This window comes from Trachypithecus francoisi, unplaced genomic scaffold, assembly GCF_009764315.1.
Source record: "Trachypithecus francoisi isolate TF-2019V2 unplaced genomic scaffold, Tfra_2.0 Lachesis_group3, whole genome shotgun sequence".
NCBI classification, from domain to species: domain Eukaryota; kingdom Metazoa; phylum Chordata; class Mammalia; order Primates; family Cercopithecidae; genus Trachypithecus; species Trachypithecus francoisi.
The window spans coordinates 84,620,610-84,633,827 of NW_022681468.1; the positions used below are offsets into that span (position 1 = coordinate 84,620,610).

The 13,218-nt window shown below is 44.3% G+C and overlaps 1 pseudogene and 1 gene segment (V, D, J or C); one reads left to right on the forward strand and one right to left on the reverse strand.

Moving 5' to 3' along the window:
* Positions 1-590: 590 nt before the first annotated feature.
* LOC117070028 lies at positions 591-1,394 on the reverse strand. The segment is given in 2 exon segments: positions 591-913; positions 1,245-1,394. Coding segments are annotated over 2 exon segments (384 nt in total).
* Positions 1,395-11,904: 10,510 nt separating this feature from the next.
* LOC117071415 lies at positions 11,905-12,671 on the forward strand (annotated as a pseudogene).
* The last annotated feature ends 547 nt before the right edge of the window (positions 12,672-13,218 follow it).

A 13,218-nucleotide genomic window follows, 5' to 3' on the forward strand; every position in this document is an offset into this window, starting at 1 on the left:
CTTCCTCCAAAAGTAAATTCCATCTTCCATATGTGGGACCACAGGATACTGGAGGTATAAATAAGCAGGAGTAAGAGGAAAAGGAGAAACTGAAGAAAGAGAGAGAGAAAAAATAGTTTGTCCTTCTCTTTAGCAATCAATGTTTCATAAAATAATGGGGTTCATGGCCAGCGTGGTGGCTCACGCCTGTAATCCCAGCACTTTGGGAGGCCGAGGTGGGCGAATCATGAGGTCAGGAGATCGAGACCATCTTGGCTAACACGGTGAAACCCCATCTCTACTAAAAACACAAAAAACTAGCTGGGCGTAGTGGCGGGTGCCTGTAGTTCCAGCTACTTGTCAGGCTGAGGCAGGAGAATGGCCTGAACCCGGGAGGCGGAGTTTGCGGTGAGCCAAGATCGCACCACTGCACTCCAGCCTGGGAGAGAGAACGAGACTCCATCTCAAAAAAAAAAAAAAAAAAAATGGGGTTCAGTCTAAGAGCCCTATGCTACATATTCTAGACAAGTTTAAAATTAGAGAGTAAGCAAACATACACTCAGGAAGTTCTAGAACTTCTCAAGCCCACCTGTACTCCACTGGTTGTCTTTTGAATTTTGGCACAGTTAAGGAGGCCTCATAGTCACTGTGTCTCTCACAGCACAGAAGTAAGAGGCAGAGTCTTTCATCTGAAGCTCCTGTAGAAGGAGGTAACCATAACTATCAGAGCGACTAAGGAATGAAGAAAAATGACCTCTCTCCTCCAAACCATCCAGAGCACTGTAAGAAAGAAATGTGGGTGCTCCGCCATCATGTTGCTGGTACCAAGACAGCCCATCAAACCTAGATGTCTGGTACGAGCAGTTTATCTGGACAATGGCTCCTTCCACAGCTGTCACTTCAGAGGGCTGCTCAAGGCTTTGTTCTGCAGTGCCTATGACAAGATACATGATTGTTACTAGGGCAGCACTCCCAGAAGCCACATCATTATGAGGTTTCCTCCAAAAACTATTGAAATAATTTTTTAAATGATGCCTCTATGTGGTCACAAAAGAACTGCCATTGATGGGAGAATTTCTTAGACTGAAATAAACGGTTGCAGTAACAGCAGCAGCCATAGTAATAGGAGGACAATTAGCACCACATTAGGAAAATGCATATTCAGGAAATACTCTCATTACAAATGTCAAAATTTGCAATAATTTAGCTGAAAGGAAATTGTTTTGAAAACTCCCAGCAGCATTTGCTATTAGATTGAGACTTACCTCCCATCTTCATGGAGACATAAAGAAGGAAAGCTCCCCACATCTGCCGCATGACACCACGAGCCTGGCACTGCATCCCCGGTTCCTGAGCCACTGGAGTCTGCAGAAGGTAGACACTTCATATGGGTGAGGGAAGGAAGCTCAGTCTGGATGCAAAACCCAATAGAAATACAAGGGGAGGAGCTTCTTTCTTGAAGGGATGAGTTCAAGCTTCCTTCCACTGGAGGAGCAAATATCTTTACATGAACATTTTCTACTGATAAATCCACAGATTTTAAGCTGGGCACAGTGGCTCATGCCTGTAATCCCAGCTACTCAAGAGGCTGAGGTGGAAAAATCCCTTGAGGCCAGGAAATGGAGACCAGCCTAAGCAACATGGTAAGGTCCCTATCTCCAAAAAACAATCCACACATTTTAATCCAAGTGATTGTGGTGAACGTCAAATATGTAAAGAACAGAGAAAACAAATGGGAACATAAGGCAAAGTCAAAACCAGTCAATTTGACCATACTAACAGTTTCCTTTCTCATGATACAACAAAATGAAATCCAGGATCAATTAGAGATGCAGTGTGTGTGTGCATATACTAAATATTGTTTGTTTGTGTGTCATATATATTTTGAAAGCTGGAAAGAGAAGGAAATATATCTACCATTTAAGTGTACTTACAACAGCTAATATAGAAATAATCTTCAAAATATTCAAAAGTAAGCTGCAGTATTGAATATTTTTATCACAAACTTATGTACATATGCACAGAGTTTTAAAAGTGTGAAGATATACTCAATAAACTACTAACATTGGTTATGTTAGGAGTTGCGGTGGAAGAGTTGAGCGAGTTAATTTTTTTTGTACATCCCTATATTGGTTAATGTTAAAATAGACATGTTTGATTATGTAATTTTTTTTAAAACTAAAGGAAAGAAGAGAGATATAACACGAAAAAAGAGCTGGGAGCAGTGGCTCACACCTGTAATCCCACCACTTTGGGAGGCCAAGGCAGGCAGATCACTTGCGGTCAGAAGTTTGAGATCAGCCTGGCCACCATGGTAAGACCCCATCTCTACTAAAAATACAAAAATTAGCCAGGTGTGGTGGCACACACCTGTAATCCCAGCTACTCAGGAGGCTGAAGAAGGAGAATCACTTGAACCTGGGAGGCAGAGGTTGCAGTGAGCTGAGATCAGGCCACTGCACTCCAGCACAGGCAACAGAGTGAGACTCCATTTCAAGAGGAAAAAGATCTGAGAAAAAGGGAGGGAAACAGAGAGGAAAAAATGAAAACTTCAACAATATGTTAAACTATTTATCTTGATGTCCCAGAAATAAATTTATTATCTCTATGAAATTTTTTCATACCTATTTTTCATACTTATTGGCCCCTCATTAATACTATTCAATATTAAAGGTGGCTACAATTAAAGAAAGACCTACATACAAATAACAAGTGTTGGCAAGAATGTGGAGAAGTTAGAAACTTCATATATTGCTGGTGGAAATTTAAAATGGTGCAACCACTTGGAAAACGGTTTGGTAGGTCCTCAAAACATCAAACATAGATTTGCCATATGACCCAGCAATTCTAGGTATACAACCAAAAGAAATAAAAACATATGTTCACACAAAAACTTCTACATAAACACCAATAGCAGCATTATTCACAGTAGCCAAAAAGTGTAAACAACTGAAATGTCCCATCACCTGATAAACTGATAAAATATGGTATATCCATAAAATGGAATATTATTCAGCTATTACAAGGAATGAAGTATTAATATGTGCTACAACATGGATGGCGCTTGAAAACATTATGCTGTGTGAAACAAGCCAGATGCAAAAGGTCATGTATTGTATGATTCCATTGTATGTGTGAAATGTTCATAATAGGCAAATCCATACAGATAAAAAGTTAATTAATGGTTGCCAGGAAGTGGGGACTGGGAGAGCCAGGGTAAGTACAGGGAGGGACTACTAATGAGTATGGGATTTATTTTTGAAGTGATAAAAATATTCAGAAATTAGCTAGTAATCAATTCACAACTTTGCAAATATACTAAAAATTCCTAAGTAATATACTTTAAGAGAATAAATGTATGTTATGTGAAACAATATTGATAGATATTGAAGAATCTCACTACACTTGAAATCAACGTACTATATTTTTTAAAAAGGTATTTACTGAGTCCTGCCATGAGCACAGTTCAACTTTTGTAACCTGCTGTCTGACTGGTATTTTAAATTTTTGCTACCCCTTTTTGCCACAGAGTCAAAATCATCTTCCCACAAAGAAAGCTATGGAATCAAGAGTGTTAAAATTGGCGAGGACCAGGAACAGTGGCTCATGCCTATAATCCCAGCATTTTTGGAGGCTGAGACAGGAGGATCACTTGAGCCCAGGAGTTGGAGACCAGCCTGGCCAACATAAGGAGACTCAGCTCTATAAAAAATAAAAGTAGGCCGGGTGCGGTGGCTCAAGCCTGTAATCCCAGCACTTTGGGAGGCCGAGACGGGCGGATCACGAGGTCAGGAGATCGAGACCATCCTGGCTAACACGGTGAAACCCCATCTCTACTAAAAAATACAAAAATCTAGCCGTCGAGGTGGCGGACGCCTGTAGTCCCAGCTACGCAGGAGGCTGAGGCAGGAGAATGGCGTAAACCCAGGAGGCGGAGCTTGCAGTGAGCTGAGATCCGGCCACTGTCTCAAAAATAAATAAATAAATAAATAAATAAATAAAAGTAAAAACTAGCCAGACATGGTGGTATGCACCTGTGGTCCCAGCTACAAAGGAGGCTGAGGTGGGAAGATCACCTGAGCCGGAAAGGTCAAGGCTGCAGTGAGCCATGATTGCACCACTTTGGGAGGCTGAGGCAGGAAGATCACTTGAAGCCTGGGCAACATAAGGAGATGAGCCTGGGCAACATAGTAAAAACCCTTGTCGCTTTAAAAAATTTAAAAATTAGCCAGGCATGGTGGCAGGCACCTGTAGTTTCAACTATTCAAGAGGCCAAGAAGGGAGGATCACTTGAGCCCAGGAGTTCAAGGCTGCAGTGAACTATAATAATGCCACTGTACTCCAATCTGGGCAAAAAGGAAGACCCTGTCTCAAAAAAAAAAAAAAAAAATGATGCTACTGTTGCACCATGTGAAAAAAAAGTGTTAAAACTTGCTGGGTCCATGCTGACTTAAGTTTCTCCTTGATTTTCATAAGTATATAGTATAACTTGCGTATGCTGAATTCAGTCTCTCGTACAACAGCAGACTTTTGTACAAGAGTAGGTGGATTGAAAATGTGGTGGGGAGAGGCTATTGCCTGCCTCCTCACCTTAAACAGCATTATTTACGCATTTTGTCCGTGTTTCATAAAAATGAGTAGAAAATGAGAAACTTAAATTTTTAATGCCAGGGATGAAAAAAATTGAAACAAACTGCATTCAACTAGGATAAAGACAGAAATAAACATGCTGTAAGCAAAACAAATTCAAAGGCAATTTAAATCCTTGTGAACGCACTGAAAGCATTATTTTCTATTTACGGCACATAGTAGGTTCATAGCACCTGGATATAATAAATATAATGCTGCCATCTTGTGACACCACATATCATTGCCATTTTATGTACACACACCCCCAAGGATAAAAATGTTCTTTCCCTATCAAAAATATAAAAAAGAGCTCAAGGTGGGCCTGAAAGCCAGGCTGGAGAGTTTGGACTTGGTCCTTAGGGCGGTGAGAAGGCACTGAAGAATTCAGACCAGAGAACTTCAGAAAAATGGCAGATAGGAGACAGGACTAACTTGCAGCTCCCACTTGGATGCACAGAGCAGCGTGTGGAGGCTCACGTCGTAAACTTTTGCTCCAAGGACTACCACAAGAACGTACCAGGAAAGCTGAGATAATCCACAGACCTTTTGGAAGAAGTGGATTGCTGCTGCAGGCCCCCGGAGACAGCTGGAAAACTGTGAGTGCCCAAAGTGTGAAAGTGTGAAAGAAGAACCATCTGTCCCCAAACACGGGAGAAGAATTTGACCTTACATACAGCTGAGACAAATGTACAGAGCTGAGCAAAATACAGGGGTACAAGAAGAGGTGGGAAGAGCCCTTTAGGTACTCCCAGTCCCCAGAAAAGCCATTTCTAACTTTGTCCCACGGGAGCCTTGGGGTGGACTGCCAGAAGAACTAGGAAACGACTATGGGGAGAAGAAAACTTCCAGCTGCACTTTGTAACAATTTCCACCAAACGCAAAGTTTCCTGGACAGAACCTAGAGGAGGAGGTGAATCAGGAGCGCAGACACAGCACAGAAGCCATGGCAGACAGGGAGGTGCAAAACCTGAAAGCCCTGCTTGCTTTCTCAGTCAGGAGGCTGGTGGCCTGGGGCAAGTTCTCAGCTCTGCTCACCCACTGCCTGGAAATAAACTCAGTGTTGTTGGGGGTGGGAAAGCAGGGTCATGGTGGGAGTGAGACCAGCCTTTAGGGCTGCAGGGGAGCTGGGTAAGGCCTGTAACTGCCGACTTTTCCCTACTTCCCTGAAGACCCGCATGACACAGCAGGAGCCATGACCTCCCTGGGAACATAACTCCATTGGCCTGAGAACCACGCCTCCATCTCCTGCAGCAGTGACAGCAAGACCCACCCAAGGAGAGTCTGCACCCAGACATGCCTAGCCCTGCCCCCATGTGATGGTCTTTCTCTACCTGCCTGGGCATGGATGGGTAGAATGGGTAGAAGGGGTAGAATCAATACTGTGAAAATGATCATACTGTCAAAAGCAGTCTACACATTCAATTCAATTTCCATCAAAATACCATCATCATTCTTCACAGAACTAGGAAAAACAATCCTAAAATTCATATGGAACCAAAAATGATCTCACATAGCCAAAGCAATAATAAGCAAAAACAACAAATCTGGAGGCATCACATTACTCAACTTCAAACTATACTGTAAGGCCATAGTCACCAAAACAAAACAGCATGGTACTGGTATAAAAATAAGCATGTAGACCAATGGAACAGAAGAGAGAACCCAGAAATAAACCCAAATATTTACAGCCAACGGATCTTCCACAAAGCAAGCAAAATCACAGAGTGGGGAAAGGACACCCTATTCAACAAACAGTGCTGGGATAATTGGCTGGCCACACGTAGAAGAACGAAACTGGATCCTTATCTCTCACCTTATACAAAAAACAACTCAGGATGGATCAAAGGCCGGGCGCGGTGGCTCAAACCTGTAATCCCAGCACTTTGGGAGGCCGAGACGGGAGGATCACGAGGTCAGGAGATCAAGACCATCCTGGCTAACACGGTGAAACCCCGTCTCTACTAAAAACTACAAAAAAAACTAGCCGGGCGAGGTGGCGGCGCCTGTAGTCCCAGCTACCCGGGAGGCTGAGGCAGGAGAATGGCGTGAACCCAGGAGGCGGAGCTTGCAGTGAGCTGAGATCCGGCCACAGCACTCCAGCCTGAGTGACACAGCGAGCCTCCATCTCAAAAAAAAAAAAAAAAGATGGATCAAAGACCTAAGTCTAATACCTGAAGCCATAAGGATTCTAAAAGACAACATCAGCCGGGCGTGGTGGCTCACGCCTGTACTCCCAGCACTTTGGGAGGCCGATGCGGGCAGATCACGAGGTCAGGAGATCAAGACCATCCTGGCTAACACAGTGAAACCCCGTCTCTACTAAAAATACAAAAAAATGCCGGGCGTGGTGGCGGGCGCCTGTAGTCCCAGCTACTCAGGAGGCTGAGGCAGGAGAATGGCGCTAACCCAGGAGGCGGAGCTTGCAGTGAGCCGAGATTGCGGGGCTTGCAGTGAGTTGAGATTGCTCCGCTGCACTCCAGCCTGGGCGACAGAGCAAGACTCCGCCTCAAAAAAAAAAAAAAGATAACTTCAGAAAAACCCTTCTAGACATTGACTTAGGCAAAGAATTTATGACCAAGAACCCGAAAGCAAATGCATCAAAAACAAAGATAAATAGGTGGAATTTAGTTAAACCAAAATGCTTCTGCACAGCAAAAGAAATAAAAGAAATAACCAGCAGAGTAAATGGACAACCCACAGAGTGGGAGAAAATATTCACAATCAATACGTCTGACAAAATACTGATATCCAGATCTACAAGGAACTCAAACAAATCAGCAAGAAAAAACAAACAATCCCATCAGAAAGTGGGCTAAGGCTGGACACAGTGGCTCACACCTGTAATTCCAGCACTTTAGGAGGCCAAGACAGGTGGATCACCTGAAGTCAGGAGTTCAAGACCAGCCTGGCCAACATGGCAAAACCCCGCATCTACTAAAAAATACAAAAATTAGGCCAGGCGCGGTGGCTCAAGCCTGTAATCCCAGCACTTTGGGAGGCCGAGACGGGCGGATCACGAGGTCAGGAGATCGAGACCATCCTGACTAACACGGTGAAACCCCGTCTCTACTAAAAACTACAAAAAACTAGCCGGGCGAGGTGGCTGGCGCCTGTAGTCCCAGCTACTCGGGAGGCTGAGGCAGGAGAATGGCGTGAACCCGGAGGCGGAGCTTGCAGTGAGCTGAGATCAGGCCACAGCACTCCAGCCTGGTGACAGCGCGAGACTCCGTCTCAAAAAAAAAAAAAAAAAAATACAAAAATACAAAAATCTAGCCGGGCGAGGTGGCGGACGCCTGTAGTCCCAGCTACGCGGGAGGCTGAGGCAGGAGAATGGCGTGAACCCGGGAGGCGGAGCTTGCAGTGAGCTGAGATCCGGCCACAGCACTCCAGCCTGGGTGACAGAGCGAGACTCTGTCGCAAAAAAAAAAAAAAAAAAAAAAATACAAAAATTAGGCTGGGCGCAGTGGCTCAAACCTGTAATCCCAGCACTTTGGGAAGCCAAGGCGGGCGGATCACCTGAGGTTGGGAGTTCGAGACCAGCCTGACCAACATGGAGAAACTCCAACTGCATCTCTACTAAAAATACAAAAAATTAGCCAGGTGTGGTGACACATGCCTGTAATCCCAGCTACTCGGGAGGCTGAGGCAGGAGAATCGCTTGAATCCAGGAGACGGAGGTTGTGGTGAGCCAAGATCATGCCATTGCACTCTAGCCTGGGCAACAAGAGTGAAACTCCATCTCAGAAACAAACAAACAAACAAAAAATACAAAAATTAGCTGGGTGCAGTGGCAGTTGCCTGTAATCCCAGCTATTCTAGAGGCTGAGGCAGGAGAATCGCTTGAACCTGGGAGGCAGAGGTTGCAGTGGGCCGAGATTGTGCCATTGCACTCCAGCCTGAGAGACAGAGCAAGACACCATCTCAAAAAAAAAAGGGGGGGGGGGGGGGACTAAGGACATGAATAGACAATTCTCAAAAGAAGATACACAAATGGCCAACAAACACATGAAAAATTTCTCAACATCACTAATGATCAGGGAAATGCAAATCAAAACCACAATGCCATACCACCTTACTCCTGCAAGAATGGCCATAATAAAAAAACAAAAAATAATAGAGGTTGGCATGGACATGACGAAAAGGAAACACTTTTACACTGCTATTGCGAATGCAAACTCGTACAACCACTACAGAAAACAGTGTGGAGATTCCTTAAAGAACTAAAAGTAGAACTACCATTTGATCCAGCAATCCCACTACTGGGTATCTACCCAGAGGAAAATAAGTCATTATACGAAAAAAATACTTGCACACGCATGTTTATAGCAGCACAATTTGCAACTGCAAAATAGCAAACCAGCCCAAATGCCCACCAGTCAAGGAGTAGACAAAGAAATTGTGATATTGAGATATATATATATATATATAATATACACACACACCATGGAATACCACTCAGCTGTAAAAATTAATGAAATAATGGCATTCGCAGAACCTGGATGGAGTTGGAGACCACCATTCTAAGTGAGGTAACTCAGAAATGGAAAACCAAACATCTTATGTTCTCACTCATAAGTGGGAGCTAAACTATGAGGATGCAAAGGCGTAAGAATAATACAATGGACTTTGGGTGCTCAGGGGAAAAGGCTGGGAGGGTGGTGAGGGATAAAAGACTACCAATTGGGTGCAGTGTACACTATTTGGGTGATGGGTGCACCAAAATCTCGGAAATGACCACTAAAGAACTTGTTCATGTAACCAAACATCACCTGTCCCCCAAAACCAATTGATAATAAACATAAAAATTTAGAATCAAGGCCAGGTGCAGTGGCTCACACCTCTAATCCCAGCAGTTTGGTAGGCTGAGGCAGGCAGATCACCTGAGGTCAGGAGTTTAAGACCAACCCATTTAACATGGTGAAACCCCATCTCAAGTAAAACTACAAAAATTAGCCAGGTGTGGTGGCACATGCCTATAATCCCAGCTACTCGGCAGGCTGAGGCAGGAGAATCCCTTGAACCTGGGAGATTGGGCCACTGCACTCCAGCCTGGACAACAGAGTGAAACTCCATCTCAAAAAAAAAAAAAAAAAATCCTTCTTATATCTTACCACTATTTATATGAGCCCCCTTCCTTGGGTGTGCTTCCAGTGATTAGCACTTGCTAATTCTTCTTGAGGGGTTAGAGGAACCTCTTTATCAAGTCACATGAACCTGAGTCTCCCTGGGAGGCTCTAGTCAGTGCCAGTGGAGAAAGAAATGTCTTGGATGTCTGTGGACAGAGAAAACACACAGTGATTCAAATATATGAACTTCCAGTTGGGAGCCACCAGGACAAATGATCAAGATTGCAGGGATAGATTTCTAATCAAGCTGCTTCTCATCTAGACCACTTGATTCTGCTTTAGCCTAAATTAATAGCAGTAGGGCTTTATTTGTTTAACAATGGTTACTCTTATTTTGAACAACTTTTGGGGACAAACCTGGTTTTGGATATAGGAACAGAGCCTCATAAGGAATTTTGCTACCTACTCTAGATTTACATATCAAATGAGACTGAGACAACTAAAAAGGGCTATACGGTTTTTAAGCTTTGTTTTGATTCTTTTTTTTTTTTTTCACAGAGTCTCACTCTGTCATCCAGGCTGGAGTGTAATGGCCCAATCTCGGCTCACTGCAACCTCCACCTCCCAGGCTCAAGTGATTCTCCTGCCTCACCTCCCAGAGTAGCTGGGATTACAGGCACCCACCACCACACCCGGCTAATTTTTGTATTTTTTTAGTAGAGATGGGGTTTCACCAATGTTGGCCAGGCTGGTCTCGAACTCCTGACCTCAAGCGATCCACCCATCTCGGCCTCCCATAGTGCTGGGATTACAGGCGTAAGCCACTGAGCCTGGCCAGGGATCTCATACTAGCAGAGTATCAGTGTTGTTCACCATAGTCTATCTCTATTCTAAACTACCTTTTAAACAGATACATGAGTGATCAATGTACAATTTCAATTTGACTGTGACATTCTCCTACTTAACGCCTTCAGTGGCTCCCCAGCCCTTACAAAGTAAGGACAGATTATTATTCTATCATACAAAATTCCAACTATGTGTCACTTAAATCCACTTAACCTATCCTGCAGACACTCTGAATTGCAGCCTGGTGTGAATGGCCTTTCCCCATTAACACAGGGCGGCTTCAAGCACCCCGCCTTTTGCTTCCTTTTTCCTCTGCTGAAGTGTCCCTCCATGTATACTTATCTTTCAAGAGGAGCACAGGGTTACCCACTCCATGAAATGTTTCTAGCCTCTGCCTCTAATTCCACTAAAACCATCAGCAAACATAACTTCACTCTTCCTTGTGGTCCCACTCCAACCTGTGGTTAACATATTCTTCCCACTATAATATAAACTTCTTGAAGATGAGGTAGGACTAAATCATTTTTTCCCCAAATAAATACCTGTGTGTGTGTAGACAGACAGACAGATAGATAGATAGATAGATAGATAGAGAGATAGATAGTCACTGATGATCTTGAAAACAAAGGTTTTTATGGAAGTGGAAGAGGAGGAAAAGTCCCACTGCACTAAATTTAAGAGATAAAGTCAAGGCAGTGAATATTAAGTAATATTTGAAGGATTCTGGCATAGAAGCAATCATGGAAATAGAAACAATGTGGATAAAATTTATAAGATATATTATGAATAATGTACAATTTTTTTATGTAGTGAGGTTTTGCTCTCCCAAAAGAGATAGCGATCATGCTAGAATGGTAAATGAGAATAAATATTAAATGAGGGAGAAAGGAAAGGCCTAGATTCAGAGTGGGGGGAAAAGTATGTTTCCAGGAACAATGGGGGATGAGAAGCAGGCCTTCCAAACTCAGCCCTGTTGGAAGAGGGTTACACTTACCTGAGCTGACCCAAAGAGCCAGGTCACTGAGGAGCTGTGGCAATAGCAGCCTAGGCTGTGGTGACTGTGGGAAAACAGCATGGCCATGGCAGTGAGGGGAGAAAGACATCCTGCCTACATTTGAACAATAAGAGGTCCTGACTAGGTTGATGGAGGGAACTTGCCCATGGCACTGAGGCAGAGATGGCAAAAAATCTTCTGGACCACCAGTGACATCATGTGGCCAAAGATCACCAGACTTCTCTACTAAAAATAGGTTGCTGGATATTCCCTTCTAGAGAATGTTGCAATTATACTGACCTCTAGAAATGGATAAGCCAGCCCAAGACTTCCACTCTACCTGAGGGGAGTGGAGTCAGAGACCAGAGGTCGAACTCGGGTTCTGACAAGATGGCTGGGCTTCCCCACAGAATCATCAAAGAAACCCAGCATTTGCTGGGAGAATGAGTTCCTGGCATCCAAGCAGAACCACATGAGAGCAACACTCATTATTTTCATGTGGTCATTGCTGGCCCTCAGGTTTCCCCCTTTGAGGGAGGGACTTTTAAACTTGAACTATTCCGGCCAGGCGCGGTGGCTCAAGCCTGTAATCCCAGCACTTTGGGAGGCCGAGACGGGCGGATCACGAGGTCAGGAGATCGTAGACCATCCTGGCTAACACGGTGAAACCCCGTCTCTACTAAAACTACAAAAAACTAGCCGGGCGAGGTGGCGGGCGCCTGTAGTCCCAGCTACTCGGGAGGCTGAGGCAGGAGAATAGCGGGAACCCGGGAGGCGGAGCTTGCAGTGAGCCGAGATTGCGCCACTGCACTCCAGTCTGGGCGACAGAGCGAGACTCCACCTCAAAAAAAAAAAAAAACTTTAACTATTCCTTCCGACAAATACGCAATGGCAGCCCCTAAAGTATGTTTCATGACCAAACTTTATCATCCTAATATAGACAAGTTGGGAAGAATATGTTTAGATATTTTGAAAAGTAAGTGGTCCCCAGCACTGCAGATCCGACAGTTCTGCTATCGATCCAGGCCTTGTTAAGTGCTCCCAATCCAGATGAACCATTAGCAAATGATGTAGCAGAGCAGTGGAAGACCAACAAAGCTCAAGCCATAGAAACAGCTAGAGGATGGACTAGGCTATATGTCGTGATTAATATTTAAATTGATCCTATCAGCAAGTGCGCATCACTTCTCCTGTTCTACCAAGACTTCCTCCTTTTTGTTTGCATTTAATGGACACAGTCTTAGAAATGTTACAGAATAGGCCGGGCGCGGTGGCTCAAGCCTGTAATCCCAGCACTTTGGGAGGCCGAGACGGGCGGATCACAAGGTCAGGAGATCGAGACCATCCTGGCTAACACGGTGAAACCCCGTCTCTACTAAAAGATACAAAAAAACTAGCCGGGCGAGGTGGCGGGCGCCTGTAGTCCCAGCTACTCCGGAGGCTGAGGCAGGAGAATGGCGTAAACCCGGGAGGCGGAGCTTGCAGTGAGCTGAGATCCGGCCACTGCACTCCAGCCTGGGAGACAGAGCCAGACTCCGTCTCAAAAAAAAAAAAAAAAAAAAAAAAGAAATGTTACAGAATAAAAAAGCCCAGACATCTTCAGCCTTAGGTGATTAAAAGCAAAAAAAAAAAAAAAAAAAGAAGTAATGGATAAGCCCCAGGGTCCTTGAATTTATCACAGAAAGAAGGTAGTTGTGGGAGGTT